Below are 23,846 nucleotides of genomic sequence, written 5' to 3'. Positions count from 1 at the left end.
AGCTAGTTCTGAGGGTTTGCAAGTTTTCAGTGCTTCCAGGGTGGTGTGATTGGGGGAGAGATGTGATCACTGCTTTCCTGGTCTGTGCTATGGTCTTTTACCAGGAAGGATCCCTGGTCCCCTGCAGCTGTAATCACTAGTTCTCCTCTTAGCCCTGTAACAATCCCTTGTGACTGACCACAAGTGCTCTTCTCCATCCTGGAACTGTGCCCGAGGACTGCATGTGGGCAATAGAGTTTCCAGTTAGTGCCAGTTGCACCTAGTGCCAACAGAGGGTCCCCTGTAATCTCTTTCTGACTGATTGTCCAGCCTAGTTACCATCTCTAGTCTGAGACCTTCCAAAGTGTCGTTGCTGCTGTCCCACTCTTTTGGTTATTTTGTACTAATATGTATTAATGCCCAAGCTAAGTTCAAGTGTTACAGAATATCTATGAAATCTTTGGTATAATATAAGAATTTTGTAAAATAAAGAAGCACTTGGCACAAGGATTCTTTAACTTAGGGGTCCATGAACTTTCTTTAATTATTAATTTTATAATTGCATTTCAATATAGATATCCTTTAAAAACAGCAAGGCAAAAATGGCAAATTTGTTTATGCAAAGAATAAACTTGATCTGTAAAGAAAATAGAAATATGGCAGGAACAAAGTCAACGTTCCTTCTATGGAAGTGTTAGTAAAATTGTGTCAGGACATTCAGAACCAGAACAAAAAGGGTCCTTCAGTCCCAGCATGCTCTTTGACTTCTCACAAAATAAACGACAATCAGTCTGAGCTACGTGCCTACTTGGTGGATTTCCCTAGTGCTATTGTAGCAATAGCTGCTCCCCTTCTCTGACTGATTTCCCTGCTTATCTGGTACGTAACTTGTCAGTGAAGCACCTTATTAAGCAGCTGTGGCATGTAATACATAATTTGGCCACAGTGTGCCTATCTCCCTTGTCACCAGCCACGTGGCTTTCTCAGCATTGTGCGCATGTGCTGCCTCTCCCAAAGGCCGCTGTTGACTCATCCTATAAGCTCTTAGACCAGAAGTTCTCAAAGTGTGGTCCAAAGACCCCTAGATATCCCCAAGACCCTTTTAAGGGATCCATGAAATCAAAACTATTTTTATAATACTGAGGCATTATTTGCCTCTGAAACTACTGCTCCCTTTCCCAGCCAGGGGCAGGTAAGTGGTACAGTAAATAGAGCACCAGGCCTAGAGTCAGGAAGACATGAGTTCAAATCTATCCCCAGATGCGCCTAGCTGTGTGACCTTGGACAAGTCATTTCACCTCTATTTGATTCCGTTTCCTCATCTGTTAAATGGGGATAATAATAGCCCCTCCCTCCCAAGATTGTTGTGAGGATCAAATGAAATAATAATTGTACAGCACTTAGCGCAGTGTCTGGCATGTCATAATCACTATATAAGTGTTAGCTCTTGTCATTAATCTGTGTGAGGCCAGATTTTCTTCATACACTTCAGCCAAAACAACCTCACACAACAAATTGAATTCAGATGCAGATGAGAATCCAGCTGTCTTCTGTTAAGCCAAACATGAAAGAGTTTTGCAAAAATATATCAAACAATGCCACACTTCTTTCTAATTTTTTTGTTTCAGAAAATGTTTCTCATAAAAATATGTTGTTTATGTTAACATGTAATCAGTTTGTTATAATATAGTAAATATTGAAGATACCACCCATATAAATACAGGCTTTTGGGGGTCCTTGGTTTTTAAGAGTATAAAGGGGTCCTGAGAACAAAAGTAGAGAACTGATATCTTAGACTATTCCTCCTTCCATTTCCCTAACTTCTTGGCCAGGCACTGGATGGATTTACAGTCAGTTCAGGAGTATAGAAACAAGAATGTGGAAAATCACTCCAAAATATGAATATTATTGACATCTCAATTTGTTTCTGGTCCCCAAGAGAACTCTCTTGCTCTTAGACAATGAACTTTTTAGTGGCCAGATGAATTATATAAACAAAATTAATAACAAGCTGTTCTATAGCTTTGTCAGTCATCCTCCAGACGACCCTCACTGCTCTGGATTAAGAGAAGGCGTTGCATGGCAGGAGCCCACCTTGTACCATCTTTGTAAACAATCGGAGTAAAAGAGAGAAATGCCATATTTTGGAATAGATAGGCCTCCCAACTTGAGCTGGAGATAGAATGTCAGAGGGAAGGCATTAGCAATATTGAGAAGATTGACTAGAACTTCAGAAAGGAATGAGGAGGGAGAAAATTCCAAGAATAGGGAATTACCCCATGGAAAGGCCCAACCAGGAAATAGAATGTCTTATTCAAGGAACAGCAAGGAGGCCCTAGTCACTGGATCATAGGGTACATGGAAGGGAGTAAGATGTAAGAAAACTGGAAAGGTGGGAAGAGACCAGGGTATGAAGGGTTTTGAACTCCCAACAGAGGATTTTATAATTTATCCTGGAGGTGAAAGAGAGCCACTGCTGTGTATCGAATAGGGATGTGATGTGGCCATATCACTTTGATGGCTAATTGGAGGATGAACTGGACTAGGAAGAAGCTTGAGGCAGGAAGGTCATCCCAAAGGCTTTTGCAGTAGTCTAGTTGTGCATGCATGAATGAATGGATGAAGCCAGCATTTATTAAGCACTTACTAAATACAAAGCGCTGTGCTGAGCACCAAGAATGGTAATAGGTCCTTGTCCTCAAGGAGCACATCTTCCAGTGAGGAAGACGACATATGCAGAAGGTTTGAGCTGCAAGTCAGATGGAAAATTCCCAAGGTCCTTTGGGTGATGAGGTGATAAGGGCCTGAACTAGGATGGTTGCAGTGTCAGAGGAGAAAAGGCAACCCAGCAGATAAAATGCCCAACACCTGGAATCAATAATGTTCTCCACAGAATTGTAGCTCATATTTGCTGGTCAGGGTTTTCTGAGCCAAGAAACGCATTGTTTTCCTAGTGTGCCGCCATGATTTGGGTTTAACTTACATCTTGTTGGATTCAGATTAAATTTTTAATCACCTACCTGTTAAATTAATTCATTTCCACTGTTTTAATGGCTTGTGAGGGTGGTGTGTTTTTCCCTAAATACAATTCTTTTGTATCTTTATCTTCGCAGAAAAATCACTAAATTAAAAATATTGCCATTTTAAACTGCAGACTAAAGGGAAATTTAATTAGAAGGAAAGAAAACTGTTATGTGTTTAGAGCTTCTGTGATTTCTTTTTTCACCACTGAATTACTGTATTGGAGTTTGAATATTTTTATTTTAAGGAAAATGATTTGCCTAATTAAGCTTGCCATTCAATTCCACCTGTTCTCTCTAACATATATGGGTATACGATTATGGTTGCAAATGATTGTATAAATTAATTCAGTGGGGAATCAAAGTATTGTCTGTGACATTATTAGATTTTATCCAATTTAACTGCTTTGAAAACTGATATTTTACTATAAAGAAGAAAAACAGCAGGCGTCTAGTTTCCTCCATTAATGAACTCTGGTGTCTGGGTACAGTTATACCCCAGTTTTCTATACTAATAAAAATAATAATAACTAACAAGTATATAGCCTTTAAAGATTACAAAGCATTGTATATAAATTTTCTCTCTGCTACATTATGGTAATAGGTTTAATTTGAAAATTTAAGTCTACAAGATAATCTAAACTCCTGACTTTAGATAGGAGTCACTCTCCCCCAACCTACCTTTTAGTCTCAGGGCATCAAAATTAACTGGTTTGAGTTTCTCTTTTTTGCCCTTCCTCTGGTCAAATGATGGGAGACATCAGTATTAGAAGCAATCAACAAACATTTATTAAGCCCTTACTATATGTAAGGTGCTGTGCTAATCATGAGGCATGCAAAGAAAGGAAAGAAGAGGAGAAATCTGACCCCACTCTGCTGTCCAGTCTATGCCTCCTCATCTCTTCCTGCTCGCCAGCACCATCTGCTTTAGGGCCTTTATTTATCTCATTTACATATACCACAACCTTTGTTACTTAAAAACCAGCCCCTCCAGGACTGGAGACTATGTCTTAAGCTTCCATAGAGTCCTACATTTTACCTCTCTTGGTGCTGCCTACATGGATGGGAGGTACATACAAGTGCATATTTCACACAAAGTTGCCCAGAGCAAATTTGCTTTGAATGAATGTTGTTAATACATAACTTCAAAACTAATATTCCTAAAGCACAGGTCTGACCATATCACTCTCCTGCTCAAGAAACAGCAGTGATTCCCTTTTTCCTATAGGAGAAACTGAAAACTCTTTTTCACTTTTAAAATCCTTTGCAGTCTGGCAGCCATACTTTACAGGTCGGGTATGTGCTTTGCAATCCAATCAGATTGGTCAGCTTGCTAGTTAGTCCCTGTATATAGTTATCCCTTCTACATTGAGGGAGTTAGGGATGCAGTGCCGCCCCCCCCCCCGCCAATCTGGAAAATCTGCTTAAAGCTTAAAATTTTTTGGCCCTCCCTTCATACCAGAGAAAAAGTCTGAATTTTTTCCTTTATAGGGTGTTTACAGTACCTTATTGTAAAATTTGGGTTGATATTATACAATACTATACATGTATTTTGTGCATTTCTGAGCTAAACTTTTTCTGTCGTCTGCTGGCTGTCATGTGTCCTCTACGGCTCCCACAAAACTTCCCCAAATTTTCCATTTAATTTCTTATGCCCTGACCTAAGATGTAGTGAAACCCAGATGGGAAAAGTCGCTGTGTGGAAGGGATAAGTGTACAACCTTCTGTCTCTTATCTCTCCACCTTTGTGCTCCTCACTTCTTCTCTCCTAGTTTATCAAAATGAGAAAAACACTGGCTTTGGAGCAAGGGGACGTGGGATCAAATCCCACCCCTGTTGCTTACTCTTCTTAACTGGGTGACTTTGGGCAAATTACTTAACTCAGGTTTCTCATCTGTAAATCAGACAACAGGGCTTCTAACTTTCCTTCCAACTTTACCTGGAGCATCCTATAGACAAAATTCCACATTAAGTAGAATATAGAATTCTATTTTATTCTACATGAAGAATGTTTCAGTTCTTAATATGGCATAGTGGAAAAGAGATTGGATCTGGAGTCAAATGAAACCAAGGTTTGAGCCCTTGCCTCCAGAATTTGTTAGCTCAGTGCCTGGGGATGGGAAGGAAATAAGTATTTACATAGCACCTACTCTGTGCTGGGCACTGTGCTAATAATCACTTAACAAATATGATCTCATTTACCTGGAAGGTAGATGCTATTATTTTTGCCATTTTTCAGTTGAGGAAACTGAGGCAAGCAGAAGTTAAGCGACTTGCCCAGGGTCGTGCAGCTTGTATTTGAGATCACATTTGAACTCAGGTCTTCCTGACTCCAGGCCCCATGCTCTGTCTAGTGCACCACCAACCACCCCTACTATGAGGACACCAGTTGACTTTTCTGAGATTGCCGGGTTCTTTACTGTATGATTTAGCAGTTTTGCCTGTTACAGATTTTTCAAGTAAACCAGAAACCATGTTATACTGTCTCTAGGGCCTAGTCTCTGCTTGAGACTTAACCTTCACCAGACTTCTGACTTCTTAACAAATAAGATGTAGAAACATCCCCAGGGAGGGTGACCAGATATCCTCATTTGAAGGGATTATCTTATTTCTGTTTTTCAGTCAGTGTTCCAAGAGGTCTTTGGAGGATTAGCAAATCCCACAATTTTGGAACTGAAGGAAACCTTAGCAGTCATTTCTTCTCATTTTATTAATGAGGAAATTGAGACCCAAAGGAAGTAAATTATGGCATTAGAGATTTAAAATTAGAGGGTACCTTAAAGGTCAGCTAGTTCAGATCCCTAATTTTATAGATGAGAAAATTTAGGCCCCCTTCCCAAAAGGTGAGATTAATTCGAATATAGTACCCTTTTGTGGAAATGTGAACAATACCCACATACTGGAGAATACTTTGGGTCCATGAATGGAAAGAATGTTACTGCCCAGTTTAGAAAAAAGCTAATAAGATGAGTATAGAGACCCAAGGGAAGAAGTACATGAACTGATCCAAAAGGAAGTAAACAACCAGGACAGACAAATACATGAGGATTCCAACAACAGAAGCAGAAATAACAGCATCTAAACAATCAAAACAGAATCCTGCAAAATTACAATAACCAAGCTTGACCGCAAAGAAGAGAGAAGAGAAGGCACTGCCTTCTCTTTGTATATAGACTGGACAGCAGAGTGGGGTCAGATTTATCCTCTTCTTTCCTTTCTTTGCATGCCTCATGATTAGCACAGCACCTTACATATAGTAAGGGCTTAATAAATGTTTATTGATTGCTTCTAATACTGATGTCTCCCATCATTTGACCAGAGGAAGGGCAAAGAAGAGAAACTCAAATCAGTTAATTTTGATGCCCTGAGGCTAAAAGGTAGGTTGGGGGAGAGTGACTCCTATCTAAAGTCAGGAGTTTAGATTATCTTGTAGACTTAAATTTTCAAATTAAACCTATTACCATAATGTAGCAGAGAGAAAATTTATATACAAAGGTGGGGGGGAGTTATGGTGTGGAACACTGTGTATAAATGTCAGACTTCTTCAGTATTGGCTAATTTTGCTGAACTGGTTTTTTTCTCTTTTTTATTTATTATAGAGCTTTCTGAAGGGTGGATATATGTTAACAACAACAATGATAATAATTTCTAGCACTTTATGGTGGTTGAAGGTTTGCAAAGCATTTTACATATGTTATCTGATCTCATAAGAACCCTAGGAGGCAGGTACAATAAATATCCCCATTTTACAGGTGAGGAAACTGAATCAGTCAATAAGCATAGCTGTCTTTGGGGAGTTGTAGATGATTTTAAAATAAAAGATATCAGTAATAATTTTTAAAAGAAAAGAAATGCCCTCAGAGATTATAGTCATTTTTTTAAAGGGGCAATCAGGGTGAAGTGATTTGCCCAGGGTCACTCAGCTAGTAAGTGTCTGAGGTCATATTTGGACTCAGGTGCTCCTGACTCCAGGGCCAGTGCTCTATCCCCTGCTTCACCTAGTTGCCCCTAGATTATGGTCATTTAGAGTATGTTTCCAGAGATATGTTTTCCCTAATAGTTAAAAAAAGAAAAGAAAACAATATGCTATGTGTGTAAGAGGAAGAAATAAAATGAATGATCACTTTTTAAAAAGAGCAATAGAATAGTATCCATCCCTGTATGTATGTTCTGTCTCCTTTGTTCATCAGGCACCTTAGTAACAAAAATTAACTTTACATTATGCGGCATGTTAGGAGCCACTACAGAGTCTTTAAAATTTGTGACTTCAAAAGTGTATGTTTGTACTATAACCAAAAATGTATTATTTGTCCCCTAATCGTGGGGGGATGGGGTTTAAACATTGAACTTCTTCACCTACTCGTTTTCAGATGAGGAAGGCCAGGGACCAGTAAGGGACTTAGCCAAATAGCCAGGTTTCCAAGCCCATAGAACTAATTGCTTTCTCCATTGTACTATTCTGAGTCTCCTCCTTGGGGCTGCTCAGCTCTTCCTAGAAGGAAAAAAATTTGCCTTTTTCCCTCTCTCTGCTTCACCCAGTCATTGGAGTATAATCCTCCATGGAACCCCAGTCTGTTTCACCAACTACTATTGGCTGACTGAATGCCTCATTTCAGCAGCTAGGGTTATTTGTCACACACTTTTCTCATTCTAGAGTCACTCAAAATTCTTTTTCTTTTTCTTTTTCTTTTTTTAATTAACCAGGATCCCCAAGCCAGATGTTTATGTCATCCTGGCTGAGGCATTAATCTGCAGGAGCCTTTAAATTTAAACTCCACGCTTCTTTGTCAAAGGATTTCATGTGGGTGCTGACTTTTAAATACAACATTACCATCACGATATTACTGTGATGGTTACATCCAGGAAAATGTGTTAGAAGGCTAATTTTTGCTGGGTTAAGTTAAATGGTTTTCAGTATCTAATTAAGTATATTGTTCAGGGGCTCCAGGCACAAAGCTAGTATTGAGCATTCATCTATCCCCAACAGACAGGAGATTTCCATATTAAAGTGGCTGCTTCCCCTACCCCAATTTTATTCTTATTGAAAATAATAGTTGATTGCAAGTTGTACTGTAAGCCTGTGCAACTGCCCTTTAGCTCTGGTCCATTCACAGAATCTCACCTTGTTAAGGATGTTGTATTTTTGAAGGAAGTATTTGTGTAGTGTGGCTGAAATTATGAAAGGAAATGTTTTCTTTCATTTCTTTAAACTATATTTTGAGGAAGAAATATAGTTGACACACAAATATTAACCAAAAGGGAAAATGAGCGGTAAAGATATTTTGGTTCCAAACAGAAGTTTGGATTTTGATTACAATACTTAAGGGATGGAAAACATTGCAATCTTCACTCACACAATAACAGCATGGAAAGAGTGCTGGATTGGAGAGGACCCGGGTGAGTTCCACCTCAGGCACCCATTACTTGCTCGACCTGAGTCAAATCATTGCATTTCCCTGGGCCTCCATTTCCTCATCTGTAAAATGAAAGGATCAGACAGACTAGAAGAACTTTAAGGTCCCTTGCAGCCTAAATACATGATCCTGAGGGGCAGCTAGGTGGCACAGTACATAGAGCTCTGGCCTTGGAGTCAGGAGGACCTGAGTTCAAATTTGGCCTCAGACACTTGACACGTAATAGCTGTGTGACCCTGGGCAAGTCACTTAACCCCGAATGCCTCACCAAAAAGCATGCATGTATAGATAGATATAGATATAGATATATAGATATAGATATAGATAGACAGACAGACAGACAGACAGACAGACAGATAGATAGATAGATATAAATATGAGAGCCTGTGAACTCTGACTCATATCTTTTAATCACTGGCCATGGAGTATAATTGCATGACATGTAAATTAGTTAGAGTTGGTGTATAGGGAAGCCTTTGACACCAGCTCTGTTACCACAGGCAAATCACTTACCCTTTCTGAGCCTCACTTTCCTCACTTGTAAAATGAGGATAATAATCCCGTGTTGGTGCAACATAGAAATGTGACAGCATTTGTGAAGCACTTTGCCAATCCTAGAGCACTACAGAAAATGCTAGTTATATATTATTTTGTTGCTTTTTTTTTCTTATCTAAGCACAGTCGCTGGAGTGTTTACTGAAGTGTTTTACAGTTACAGTTGAAGGCAGGGAGGTTTACAAAAGCCAGAGTTCTCAAATTCACCAAGCTAATTCTGCCAGGGTAATAGTGGGGGCATATCACCCTGACTATTTGTACCCTTAAGGTTAGGGCTACGACGCTGGCAAGCATCTGCCCTCAGCAGACAGTGGTAACACTTCAGAGGCCCCTGGTGTCATCTCTTCATCCCACCACTGAAGAGGCTTTCATGTGGTTCCAATTTCTCACCACCTTATTTGGTCATCTTCAATCCCAAGATGTGCCTGTTGTATGTATTTAGAAATCTGCAAGCTCACCATGTCTCATTAAAGTCATAGTAATGTGAGTTCTGACATGCCCTGGTGTGCTTTCTTAGGATGTTTCTTTCCAGGGGGAATATGTTAACAGTTCCCCATAGTATTCTTTACTTTTGAATCAGTACTAATTTCAAGGTAGGACAACATAGGTCTCAGAATAGAGGGGTGAAATGTCTGTTAGCCTTACCCCAGTGAGGGATGAAGGTAACGGATTTTATTCCACTGAACAAAAGTAATCTTTGCACAGCTGGCTAGAAGTGAATTGCTCTCACTTTTACATGCCCAAACCATAATCTTACTTAAAAATCAAAATCCACATCTGTCTAGTCTTTTTCAGTGATGTCCGACCACGACCAGTCAACAGTGGTCTGGATGTCATGTTACTGAAGAGCCTCGTATCATTCTTTCCTAAATTCATAACGATTCTGATGGGACATGGATGGCTCGTTGGTATGGCTTTAATACTATATATTCTTGTATCCTGAGCCAAGCAGAAGATCTCAGTATGTGACTCATTCCATACTTATGATTACCAGCACATGGATTATTAAGTTTTTTATATCAGACTTCAGATGAGTACTCTGGAATCTCAAGTGTAAGTTCTATCCATGCCTATCTGCAAAAAGTACATTTCATCTTTTTATAACTGAGTGAAAAAGGACAAAATGCTCCCACCCAATCTGAACACCCACCAGTTTGTCAGTATGGAAGAAATAGTAACTGAATCATCTCATCCCGGTTACATTCACATTAAATATTTTAAACAAGCAACATCAACAGTTGCCTCATTCATGATTTCAGGGCATCTGGATTATCAAGTTCTATAAAGCCAAATATAATTTTTAGCCTTGCAGTTTTCACTGCTGGAAAAATTACCCCAGTGGGACACCTTGCTGAGAAAATTTTTCTTCACTTAAAGCATTAAATATCAGTTTGGAAGGGGTAAATAATATCCTTATCATGTGAAGGAAGCCTTGTAACAAATTGGACCCGTCTTCAGATAGTTAGACTTTTCAAAAAATGTTATCACTGATTCTTATGTTCTCTGATAACTCTTTTGTCTTTATCTCTTACAGCTCAGTTTAATGGGAATGAGAAAAGGCAGTCTTCCCCCTCGCCTTCCAGAGACAGGCGTCGACAGCTCCGAGCCCCAGGAGGAGGCTTCAAGCCCATCAAACATGGAAGCCCCGAGTTCTGTGGGATATTGGGAGAAAGAGTCGATCCTACCGTCCCACTGGAAAAGCAAATGTAAGTTCAAAGAGGAATGAATGTTATCCTGGAGTTCTGATAACCTTGTTAACTTGACTGCTCACTTGTACTACTTCAGGGGTTGCAATGTGACTCTTAGATCCGCAGGTCCTCAGTAGTCATCATGTCCATACAGTAGCACACTAGACTGCCTTTGCTTGAAGACCTCCAGTGAAAAGGAATCCGCTACCAACTGAGACAGCCCATTTTTACGTTTGTTGTTTTGTTCAATCGTTTCAGTCATAGACACGACTCTTCATGACCCCATTTGGGGTTTTCTTGGCAAAGATACTGAAGTGGTCTGCCATTTCCTTCTCCAGCTCATTTTACAGATGAGGAAACTGAGACAAACAAGGTGAAGTGACTTACCCAGGGTCACACAGCTAGTAAGTGTCTGAGTCCAGATTTGAACTCGGGAAGATGAATCTTCCTGACTTCAGGCCCAGCACTCTATGCACTATGGCTCCACCTAGCTGCCTCATTTTTACTTTAAGGTAGGAATTTAGGTAATTATTCAGGGGTCTAATTTGAGATGTCATCATTTACTGGACATATACCTACTTGATCATCATCCCCTTCACCTAGCCCTCAACAAAGGGAACATGTTTTATTCAACCCCCTTTGTGAGAGGTGTCAGGACATACTGGATTTAAAGAAGTGACCACTGCGAGTCAGGAGGACCTGAGTTAGGTCACATGGGTATGTTGCCTAACCTCTCAGTGCCCTAGCCAACTCTCGAAGACCATCCATAAATTATAGAACGGGTGCTGTTCTCCACTGGGGGAGGGAGTTCATTCGTTGGGAGTCCTCTGTGTAAATGAAATCATCAGTCTGACCCACCAAAACAAAAGCCTTCCTCTCTTAGAAAACCTCTTAAATATAGTGCATTTGTGTAATCCTCTTTATTACAGATGAGGAATAAGAAGAAAGGATGAACCAGCAAACTATTCTCATTACTGCCTGTCCTTTTGTAAAAGAATAAATACACAGATTTTATTTCATGGGACAAAGTCATTCCTTCCAATCATTGCCAGTGAAAGCAGCTTATAGGGTCATACATTAGAGCTGGAAAGGACCCTGGTGGATATCAAGTACACTCTACAGGTGAGGAAACTGAGATAAAGAGACGAAATGACTCACCCAGGGTCACACAGCTAGTTAGTAGAGGAGACAGGATTTGAACCATCTACGGCAGCATGGGATGGGGGATGGGGCCTAGGTTCCAAGTTTCAGACCAGGTGCTGATCTTCATTGTAGAGTGAATATCCTAATTGGGAGTTTTCCTCTAAACAATGAAATCACAAGTCTGTCTCCCCAAATAAAACCTTCCTTATACTAGTGCAAGTTATAATAATAACATCAACAACAATAATAATAGCTAACATTTTTATAATGCTTACTACATGCCAGGCACTATGCTAAGCTCATTACAAATATTATCTCATTAGATCCTCATAACAACGCAGGGATGTAGTGGCTGTTATTATCACCCCCATTTTACAAATGAGAAAACTGAAGCAAACAGAGTTTAAGTGACTTGCTCAGGGTCATATAGCTAGCAAACATGTGAGACCAAATTTGAACTCAGGTCTTCCTGATTCCAGGCCCAGCACTCTGTTCACTGCATTACCTGGCTGCCCCAATAACTACCCCCAATTAATCCCCCCCATACATATGTCCTTCTCTCTCATACACATGTGCTCTTATAATTAACCATTTAAAAACAATTAGTTAAATTCACCAGTGTATTTCATTTGCCTAAATCCTTTTTATGAGATATCACCCTCCTCCATGTATTAATTCTATAAATCTGGATTTTCATGAATAGAATTTTCTTAAAGCAAGGTAAATCTCCATACTTCAGAAAGTGCCAGGCAACTGAAAACCAGTAGTTTTATTTTGTTTTGTTCTTAGCAAGTTTTCCATATGTTCACAGAAAGAAAGAATAACATACCACCAGAGCTTTCATCAGTCGATAAACACTGTGGGAACACCACCTCCCATCCTGGTCACACAAGCCTCACCCTTCCCTGCTCCTTCTGCTCCTAGCCCCAAGTCGTCCCACCCCGGGGGTGCTTCCAGCTCCAGTATGGAAGCTCCCCTCAGGACATCCCAGGACAAAACTGACCAGTGGAACCCCGAGCCTGTGACTGTTGCTGTTCTCAGTCTGTATATACCTGGGGGACCGTTGTTGCCCGGGGCACATAGGAGCACTTGCATTGATTCCTGAGGACCAGGAAGTGGCCGAGCTGTACGCACATAACACATCACTTCATGGTTGACCCTTTTTTGAGTGCAGAGAGAGCTCCAGAAGCTCTGGCAGTGTCCCCAACCCAGCCTTATGACTACTTACTCTTCTTGTGCTGCATATACACCACCATCACTCCCCCTCCCTAGCTAGGCCTTTGCCTGAAACCAGTACTAAATGCCAGCTTCACCCATTAGAACAGGCGGTCTTAACCTTTTTTTGGGTTATGGCTCCCTTCGGCTGTTGTTAAGTTGTTTTTCAGTTGTATCTGACTCTTCATGACCCCTTTGGGGCTTTTCTTGGTGAAGGAACTAGAGTGGTTTGCTATTTCCTTCTGCAGTTCATTTTATAGATGAGAAAACTGAGGCAAACAGGGTAAAGTGACTTACCCAAGGTCACACAGCCTCTGAGTCCAGATTTGCTCTCAGGAAGATGAGTCTTCCTGACTCTAGGCCCATACTCTTATCTATTGCACCACCTAGCTGACTCCTTTAGCAGTCTAGTGAAATTTGTGAGCCCCACCCTTTAGTACCAGAATTTTGAGTTGAATTGGCCATATACATTTCTTATTCTGAGTTTATGCCCATTTTCTCACAAATGCTGTGTATATTAAGTGAGAGGTTCCAGATTTATGAGGGGGAATGTTTTTTAGCTTTTTGTCTACCAGCTGATTATTGGGAGAAGTACACTACTGGGGGCTTAACAGCTATAGGTCAGCCCTGGAATCTGAGACATCAGGCATCTGAGGGTCCAACACCGGAGTGCAAGTACAGATTGTGGCAGAAGCCTGGAAGGGCTGACACGCTTATTAATTAACCAATCCCTTCACTGTCGTCCCATTCCAGTATTCATTGTGAAATGGAGGTGACCCGTGTTTTGAAAAGCTGTACCACTCAAGGGCAAACTTTGTCAAGTTCTGACACCCTGGACAGACCAGACAATGCACCATAATTCTTGAACCAGCCTAGCCAGGTTTGGAGAGTTCGGTTACCAAAAGCTTGGGCAAAAGATGATTGGGGTTTTTTTTGGTCACAGCAACACATAAAGGCCATTTACTAAGTCATAGAGAATTCTCAATCAGTAGAGAGAGTGCTAGTGCCAGTGAAATATTAGATCCCTGAACTATGGAAGGATCCCTCTCCTTTCTCATTTGTAGCCTTTGCACGAGGACTTATTAATTACCGCTTCTGGGAAGTCTTCTCTGAACATCCCAGTAACCTCTCCCACCAGAGAACTCCTAAAATGGTTGGGGTTTTTTTCCATCCTCAGTTATATATTCATCCAGTACTATCTTAATGGAGCAGGTTGGTTTGTTTGTTTTCCCTGAGTTTGTGCCTTCTCTCACCCATCTAATTTTAAACTCCTTGGTGACAGAGACAATGGCTTCTATACCTTTGGGCTCTTCCCAACACACCACACGTAGTAAGTGCTCAATAAATGCTTATTGGTTGAACCAAAGAAAGGAGGTGTTTTTCCAGTTTCTAAGATGCCCTTCTAATATGCATTAGGTCCCACACTGAGACCTGGAAGATGGCAGCTTTCCTTGTACACAGCCACAGCAATATTCCCTACAGAAATTCACTAGAATAGAATTAGAGTTTATAGTAAAGTAATAAAGAATGTGGTCCCAGAAGACTCACATTAATTGGATTCTTCTAAGAACATTACCAAATTTGTTCTTTGCTATTCATATCCTAACAAAGTTGCCGGAAGATGCAAATGCTGATGCAGCAAGAATGACATTCCTTTTGTTGTGATGGGCATATGAAGGGAAGTAAAAGAGAATCAGAGGGTCGGGTTCTCTCAACAAAATGATTTTTTTTTGCATTCTCTTTTAAATTTTATTTATTTTTATTCTAAATGTAAACACCCAAAAAATGAGTATTTCCATATGCAAAGTAGAGTAGAAAAAGAGGATTGAACATGAAACCACAAATCTTTATTACATACAGTTCCCTTTTAAGCATGTAATAAATTTAACATAAACTTTCAAAGATATCCTGCTTGTCTGGGTTTCCTTTTGGCTTTCCTTCTCTTCTGTGTATTTCTTAAAATGCTTCAATATGGAGCTCTTTTCTTTCTTTTTTTTCTGACAACCCTATCTCTAGCCTCAGTTTCTCTTCCCAAAAAGAAAAAGAAATAAGGAAGGAGAAAGGAAGGAGAAAGAAAAAAAAGGAGGGAAGAAAGAAAAGTCAAAGCCTTGCAACAAATATACCAAATCAAGCAAAAAAGATTTCCCATAATGGTTGTATCCAGAACAGCAAAATGATCTTAAAAACTAGTTCTTAAGCTGCTATCACCCCAAGGACACTGTATTATCTTAGAATTGGCAGAGAAACTGTCTAGTCCAACTCTGCCCAATGTATAAATATTTTGTATAGCATTTCTGGAAAATAGCTTGCACTTCAACTCCTCCAGTGATAGGAACACACAACAGGCAATCTGTCCCCTTTTCAGACGGTTGTAAATGTTAGAAAGTTCTTCCTCCTATTATAGCAATACAGTACATTAACTATATATTCATTAAGTACCTGCTATGTGCTGGGCCCTCTTCAAAGGGAGGCATTGGGAGGAGTTTTTTACTCTACCCTCCAGCCTTCCAGTCAGAGAGGCAGAGGCAGCTTGGGGATACTGATGTGGTTTGAGTACCTCAGCTGAAGCAGTCTCCATCATGATGAGTTTCCTGATGATAAGCTGTTTTGCAGATGGAGAGGCTGATGATGGTAGAGTTAAAACCAAGCAGTGCAGCTGGTTAAGAAATGAAGAGTTGGCGAGGCTTCTGGGACCTCCTCAAAGGGAGATTTGGGGAAGAATTTTGTGCTCTGCCCTCCAATCAGAGAGGCAGAAGTAATATTCAGATGAAATCAACTTCCCTATAGCTTCCACCCATCAGGTCCTAGTTCCATCCCTAACACTAAGCAAAGTGAGTGTAATTCTTCCATGAGACAACCTTTCAGATATTTGAAATATTCCCCACTAATTCACTGCCACTTAATAGACACTTTGAGGTTCAAGACAGATCCATTGGGAAAGTTTTGTAGTTTGTCCTAACGTTATTATTTCATTCTACGTACCTCGTTAATGTTGTATCTACCTCATTCACCAAATGAGAGGTGGGGTCAGATTTCAATAACATTGTTTAGTAACTCACTTCCATATCCTAGGAGACAGCACTCTGACCTGGAAGTGGGAAGATTTGTCTACCTCAGACACTCACTATGCAATCCTAGTCAAGTGACTTGCTCTCAGTTTCTTCATCTGTAAAATAGAGATGATAATACTTACCTCACAGATTGGATGAAAAGATATTTAGCAGAATTTAAGGCAGTCTAGAAATGTGAGCAATTGTTATTCAGAGAAGTATTACTGAACAGAGATGCTACCATCAGAACTCTGACAAGTGTTTGTTTAGGAATAAAAATTTCTTATTTCTAAAAACTTGAACAAAAAGTTATGACCTCTAGTGTGAAATTAATGAATAATGTCACAAAAAACAGACTGGCAAATAACAAGAACTCTCTTGAGCAGACAAATGCCAGAATTGTGTAATTTAGTTCCATGGCAGAATTCTACTTATTTAGTCAAATCTGCGTTCTGCACCCCCAGCTCACATTCATTGGCACTTATCTGTTACTTGTTAGTTCTCTTTACTAACACATTTTTATCTCTTGTCAAATGGAGGTAATAATACTTGGTGTGCCTACCTCATGGGGTTATTTTGAGAAAAGTCTATATTAAACATAAACTGCCAGTCAGTGTAGTTATCATTATTATCATGACCATCTGGAGATTCAGGCCCCTTATCCACTAACTCATACATTCATCCAAATATATAAGCCACACTTTTCCCCCCAGATCTGGCATATACAGTCCTTGAGTGTGGTCTGTTATTATACTCTTAGCAGCAAAGACACAGCTGATAGCCTCCAGCAGCCGCAACAGGAGCAGCAGCTTCTGCACTGGCCACCACCCTTGTTGAAAGGGCCTGTGCCTGCTGCCCCTACTAACCAGTGCTAAGAGTCAACAGGGAAGGCAGATCCTTTCTGCATGCATTTTCCCAGTAATTTCAGTTGTCTCCTTAAGATAAGGGTCTCCCTGCAAAGCCTACCAACTGTGCTTTCTTCCCCATCCCAACTACCTGCCTGCATTCCCAAGGCAGGAGAAGACTACTGGAGAGCTGATTAAGGCAGGATCTTCCTTCCCGTGAAGTTTACACTTTATCTTATAGCTCTGGCATTGTTCCCCACCTTCTGAGGACTGCTACTAATAGTGCAAATGCAGCTCCATATCATGGAAACAAGGAGCAAGAGAGTAAGGGAGGCCGGAGTACAGGGTGCATGAAATTGTTTCCAAGCTTTGCCACAAAAGAAGGGACTGCACAGAAGTGGAGAGATCCATTTCTGTTTGCCTCCTCTTTAGCCTTAGAAGCCAACTTCCCACATTTGCTCACTGTTAGGAATTGCCCAACTTCTCTGGGTTCCTTTTAACTTGTTATAATGCCTTGTTTCCTTATGTTGCAAAACTTCGTTTATTAAATAAAATGATAGGTTCTCCCGAGTAGGTCAGTGTTCCTTAACATAGCTATTTCCTTCAATTGCTTTTTAGTGTATATGTAAGTACATTGATATTTAAGAGGGATAGTCAGTCAACAAACATTTATTTCGCTGTATGCCAGACAGTGTGCAAAAGGCGGGGAATACAAAGAAAGGCAAAAAACCTGGTCACTGCCCTTAAGGAGTTCACATTCTAATAAGGGAAACAATGTACAAATGTCTGACCAGACATATACAGTGTGAATGGGAGATAATCTCTAAGGGAAGGCACTAGCAATGGGGGTTGGGAGACCAAGAAAGCAACCTGCAGAAGCTAGGTTAGGGATCTGGACTTGTGCTTTTATGGGTGTAAGGAGCTGACCCATACTGGCTCTGTGAGCCCTGGCAAGTCACTTAACCCTTCAGTACTCCACACTGGAGGTGTCAAACTCCAGACCCAGATTGAAATGTGATTGCAAAGTTGGGAAAAATAAACAAAAATACAATACAGCATATTGTGATTGTTCATCTACTTTAGTTGTGTTCAACTCTTTTTGACCCCATTTGGGGTTTACTTGGCAAAAATACTGGAGTGGTTTTCCATTTTCTTCTCCAGCTCATTTTACAGATAAGGAAACTGAGGCAAATGGAGTTAAGTGACTTGCTCAGGGTCTCACAGCTAATAAATGACTGAGATCACTTACGGTGTCTTCCTGACTTCAGGCCCAGCACTCTATCCACTTCGCCACCTACCTGCCCTACGATACAATGTAGACAACATTAACTGGTGATTTTCTAAGTCAATTTGTGACCCATTTGACATCACTGCTCTACCCAAATCTGTATAACTCGAAAAGAAGGTATCAAACTAAAGTAATTTCCCACATGCAATCAGCTCCATGGGTTCCTTCTATTCACTTTTGAGGCCTAGCTCATTATCCATCTACAGAGCTTATTCAAGATAAATACATTGGTAGTGTGATTTGATGAGCTGACTCTCCAGCTCCTTGCCATTACTTGGACATTATGCATTTTCTTCTACTTTATTTCTCCAATGTGGACCACAGGTTTACAGGATTTTAGAGTTTAGAAGCCTCAGATTATCTAGTCTAGGAGATCTTAGCCTGGCATCCATCAACTCATTTAAAAAAAGTTAATAACTGTATTTCATTATAATTGGTTTCCTTTGTAATTCTTTTTTTTATTTAAAAACATCATTCTGGTTTTTTTTCCTTTTTGTTGAGGCAATCGGAATTAAGTGACTTGCCCAGGGTCACACAGCTAATAAGTGTCAAGTGTCTCAGGCCAGATTTGAACTCAGGTCCTCCTGACTCCAAGGCTAGAACTCTATCCACTGTGCCACCTAGCTGCCTCTAAAAATATCATTCTGAGAAGGTGCCCATAGACTTCACCAGACTGCCAAAGGGGGATCCGTGATACCAAAAAGGGCTACGAATCTTAGTCTAACTCCATTTCATAGATGAGAAACCCTAACATAGGGGTGGGGAAACTGTGGCCTCAAGGCCACCCTAAGGCCTGGAAAGAAGTGACTTGTCCAGGGTCACATTAGTAATAGGCATCAGACTTGGGTCTTCTGAATCAAATCCAGTCATTTTTCCACTGTAATGTAATTCTCAGAAGGGGACATTGGTGTGGGTTTCACTGAGGAGGTTTGGTGGTGGTCTGGAGTTTCGTGCTGTGAGTGCAATGCCATCTATGAGCAGGAGTGGTTGGAGAGACTCATTATCAATATGAAATCCTTCTTTCGTTTAGACTTTATAGAGGGCGTCTTCTGTGACATGGGCAAATACTTCCAGCAAAGATTTTTATCTCCTTGCTTGATGTCAGTTATCTCGTCTGTGACATTGTACTCTGTTATCAATTAATTAATAAATATTTATTGATTACTTATCATGTACAAGGCCTAATGCTAGATATTTGAGAGCATTCAAAGATAAATTAGATTTGGGGCCTGTCTCCAGGGATCTCACAATCTAATAATAAAGTCAGAGACACAATAAAAAGTAACTAACCAACTTCACAAGACAGTAAACATCGGGAGCCAAATGAGCGAAGCCAAAAAGTTCAGAGTATTTAGAGAACACTATACGTGAAAGGGCCAGGTGAGGGCTTCCCAGAGAAGGTAGTACTCGGGCTACACCTTGAGAAATGGTGACAATTCAGATAGTTGGGGAAAGATGGGGTTCAGGAGGCTGTGGCACAAACATAAGAAAGAGAGAAGTCTGAGGATTTGGTTTGCCAGAGTGACAGGAGTCAGCTGGAAAAGAGTAAGGAGCAGAAAAATCCTAAATGGAATTTAAATGTAAGTTAATGTTATTCTTGGATTTATTCCAGTCTTCATCATTCTGAGGCATTTTTTCTGAATGATATTTTAGTGTTAACATGATTAAGAATCAGTCTGAATTACTGTGTCTCATAGTTAACCATGTACAATTTGAAGTATAAATTACTTCCTAGAGGGTGATGTCAGAGGACAGCAGTGGACCCTCAAATGCAGGGTTACATATATAATATGTGGCATTCCCCTTCATTCTCTTTTCTTTTTAATGAAAATTGTCCTTCCATTATCAAATGAAGAGAGGCTAAAAAAGAAAGTAGAAACAAAATATTCTATTATTTCAGTTTCAGATTGCACTAGATATCCCTGCCACACTGTTGATAAATAATGAGTCCATCAAAGAATCCCCCATGGTATGTTGAATTGGGCCATATGCATAGTAGGCATTCAATAAATGCTTGTTCGTTGAAGGAATGATTGGCACAGGCCACCATTTTGTGAATGAAGTAGTTGGCCAGCTTATTTGCCCAGGTCATTTGACATTTTTTTCATCAGAACTCAGTTTTTTGGTCATTCAAATAGCATCAAATGGGACATTTCCCTCTAAATGCATATAGGATGAACAGAGTGCAGGTTTTTCCAGACTTTATAATGTACCCCTCCCCCTTAAATTTGGTCTTTAAAATCTACAGTAACAGAAATATGCTTCCTCGATGCCAACTTAACAGCTTAGATTTAGCTATACATTAAGACAGCAAAGATGATTTCTCAGCAGGTGTTGAGTTAATCACTTATCACAACCACACAGACTGGGTAGCAGGTTTTTCTTGTTTCTATGCACCGAGCACAGAAACTGTGCACTTTTTAATAAACAAACAAAACAAGATCCAGAGATATCACACTCCACTTTACTTTTTAAATAGTATCTTTAGTATTGTTTTGAATGAATCCATTCCTATGTAAATATCCAATCTGTCAGACTGTTTTACTCAGCACCCCAGTTACTCTCTAGTGTAAATAAAGTATCTAATTAGGGAATTAATTCTTAGAGAGCATTACTACTAACCTTTGATCATTACTTTTTCAGGCCAGTGAAAATAATCTCCCCATCAAACATTTAATGCTATTCCTTAAGCATCTTAACCCACTTTCAGGGAAATAATTTCTGATATGGGGAACTGTTTCCATTAGCATCTCTTAGATTTTAGAGATTCCAGATTATAGAACTCAATCTCCACTGCAGATAATCTTAATGAGGCCAAATTAAAATGCCATTCTTAAGATAGAAATGTCAGTGTTAGTGAAATAAAAGTGTATTACAATAGTTACCATTTCCTTTTTTGAAAATATTGTTATTAATACATTCTTCCCTATTAAATATTTTCATTTGTAGACTCAGAATCTAGCATTCATAGACTCATCTTATCCACCAGCTTCTCAGGTGACAGGTGAAGAGCTGAGGCCCAGAAAGTGAAGTGACTCAGGCACAGCCAGGGCTAAAACCAACATTGTCCTGACTTCTAGGCCACTGCACTGTGATGTCTCCTCTGTTCTTTGGGCCTCCAAAGAGTATGAATAACCCATTTGTTGGCTTTACTTCTGGATCTCTTTCCATACCAGCCAGAGGAGAAGTTTTAAAAATATATTTACATTTATCCAGATGCCAGTTCTTCATGTTATTTTATCCAGATGAAATAGTATAAATATATTACAGTAACTAGTTAATAGTCCTGTGTACTGCTGCCTTGTATAGTCGCTTGCGTGTAGTAGATGTTTTGTCTAAGTGGAATTGAATTGTAATGGACTGAAACACTAGTTAGTCTCTTTATTACAAGAAAAAAGGAGTTATCAAAAATAGTGAATTCTAATCCTTTTCAAGTGCTCTAATCTTATACTTCACTTCAGTCCTAAACAGACCTACCCCTTCCCTCACCACCAAAGTTGAATCTAGAAAATCCTAGCATACCATGGAGAAACCTCTGCAGCATGGGGTAGTAGAAGGACCAATAGTGAGAGAAGTGGGGGACCACAGGTACAGAATGGTAGGTTCATCACCAAGTACAGACACAGGGTTGGTTTTACATAGTGCTTGGCCTGTAGTGGGTGCTTAATAAATATTTATCAATCAATTGCTTAAGTGTTTTTCTTTGTTATACAAGAGGGCTCATTGTGTGTGGGGAGGAGGGGTGTATTTCCCGGAATCCCTAACATAAAAAAAAGGAATCAGCTCATTTAAGAAAAAAAGAGGGGCAGCTAGGTGAAGTCGACACAGCACCGGCCCTGAAGTTGGGAGGACCTGAGTTCAAATCCAGCCTCAGACCAAACACTTGATGCTTACTAGTTGTGTGATCCTGGGCAAGTCACTTAACCCCAATTGCCTTAAAAAAAAAAAAACAACTCTAGCATGGCACCCAAGAAACCTGGATTCTAGCTCTAACATCATTTCTACCTTGGACAAGTCACGTAAGATTCCTCATCTGTAAATCAAAAACCTGAACTATTTAATCTCTAAGATACCTTCCAGCTCTACCTTCTGTGATCCTGTAATGTTCTGGTGAACGTGTCAGTTGTCAGTCATTTTCAGTTATGGCCAACTCTTCATGACCTCATTTGGGGTTTTGTTTTCTTGGCAAAGATACTGAAGTGTTTTGCCATTTACTTCTCCAACTCATTTTATAGATGAGGAAACTGAGGCAAACAAGATTAGTTGATTTGCCCAGGGTCAAACAACTAGTAAGTATCTGAGGCCAGATTTGAACTTCCTGACTTCAGGCCCAGCACTCTACCCACTGCTCCAACTAGCTGCCCTGAGCATGAAAATGTCTACATCAGTTGGAGCCACTGTTAAACTGAGAGAGCTCACTGAAGCTGTTTTTAAAAGAAAAACATTCTTTGTATGCCCAGCACTTAACATAGTGTCTAGCATATAGAAAGCACTTAATAAATGCTTGTTTATTGATTGCAGTTAGATTGGGGCATTAAAACTTATAACCTTAATGTTCTAATAGCATATCTTACTGACATGCAAATGACCTTTTTTTTTTAATCTAACTTTACTAATAGCTACTGCAATCAGGAAAACCTGAGTTCAGATCTGGCCTCAGACACTTATTAGCTGTGTTGACCCTAGGGCAAGTCATTTAACACTGTTTATCTCAGTTTCCTCATCTGTAAAATAAGCTGGAGAAGGAAATGCCAAACTACTGCGATATCTTTGACAAGAAAACGCCAAATGGGGTCACAAAGAGTCAGACATGACTGAAAAATGACTGAACAAAAGGCACAGTTGATCTCTTAAAGTCCTTCCCAACGCTAAATCAATAATATAAAGGACAAGCTTATCAGCCACGCCATTTTAGCAAAGGCGTAGCTCTTTTTCTTATGTTTGAAATGACTATTACACAGTTACCTTTCCACCATCATTTTCTTCTTGTCCAATCATTCTTAAATTAAAAACAATCAAATGCACAGGGTTTTTTATGATTTTTAACTTTTAAAATCCAATTTTGGCCAATGTGTGGAAATAAAAGCACCTTTAGAAAACTGAAAGCAGGTGAAAGCAGAAAACCATAACTTGAATTTCCTACCCAAAGATAATCCCTCTTTTGTCAGAGCAAAAAAAAAAGCCAAACTCTGTGTCTGTGTGTTCAATTAAAATGTTGCTGGAATAATACTGCAATATGAATCATATATAGCCCAGAATATGCCAGTAATCAATCAACAGCTCCTTCTTGAGCATTTCCTGTGTGCCCAGCACTGTAGGAGATAGAAAAGAAAGATAGAATCACACAGGCAAGCATACACACACCCGCACACACTCGTCTCTATCTGTCTGTCTCTCTCTCTCTCTCTGTATGTTTATAATAGTAACAACAACTCACATTTATATAACACTTTGACGTTTGCAAAAGGTTTTATATCTATTATCATTTAAGATTCCCAACAACCTTGTGAGGTAGGCACTACAAATATATGATGTGATATTCCTAAATCTCAGGTCTGTCCTTGTCATTGCTCTGGTTAGTGAATTTTGGGGCCTTCCCATTACTTCTAGGCTCAGACAAATCGTTTGGTGCAGAGGTCCCTTCTTGCA

The 23,846-nt window shown here is 39.9% G+C and overlaps 1 protein-coding gene across 2 annotated transcripts in view; it reads left to right on the top strand.

Annotated features, from left to right (window-relative positions):
• The window catches only part of SHB (SH2 domain containing adaptor protein B), a 348,241-nt gene that overhangs the window by 233,184 nt on the left and 91,211 nt on the right, over positions 1-23,846 (top strand). For both annotated transcript variants that reach the window (XM_021004560.2, XM_021004561.2), the window contains exon 4: positions 10,503-10,674. In XM_021004560.2, the coding sequence (XP_020860219.1) occupies positions 10,503-10,674 (172 nt within the window). The remainder of the gene's footprint in view (positions 1-10,502; positions 10,675-23,846) is intronic.

The sequence above is a fragment of the Phascolarctos cinereus genome, unplaced genomic scaffold (genome assembly GCF_003287225.1).
Source record: "Phascolarctos cinereus isolate Bilbo 61053 unplaced genomic scaffold, phaCin_HiC Scaffold_4;HRSCAF=312, whole genome shotgun sequence".
Taxonomy (NCBI): Eukaryota; Metazoa; Chordata; class Mammalia; order Diprotodontia; family Phascolarctidae; genus Phascolarctos; species Phascolarctos cinereus.
Note: the sequence above shows the minus strand (reverse complement) of the source record. Positions and strands in the feature narration are given on the sequence as shown.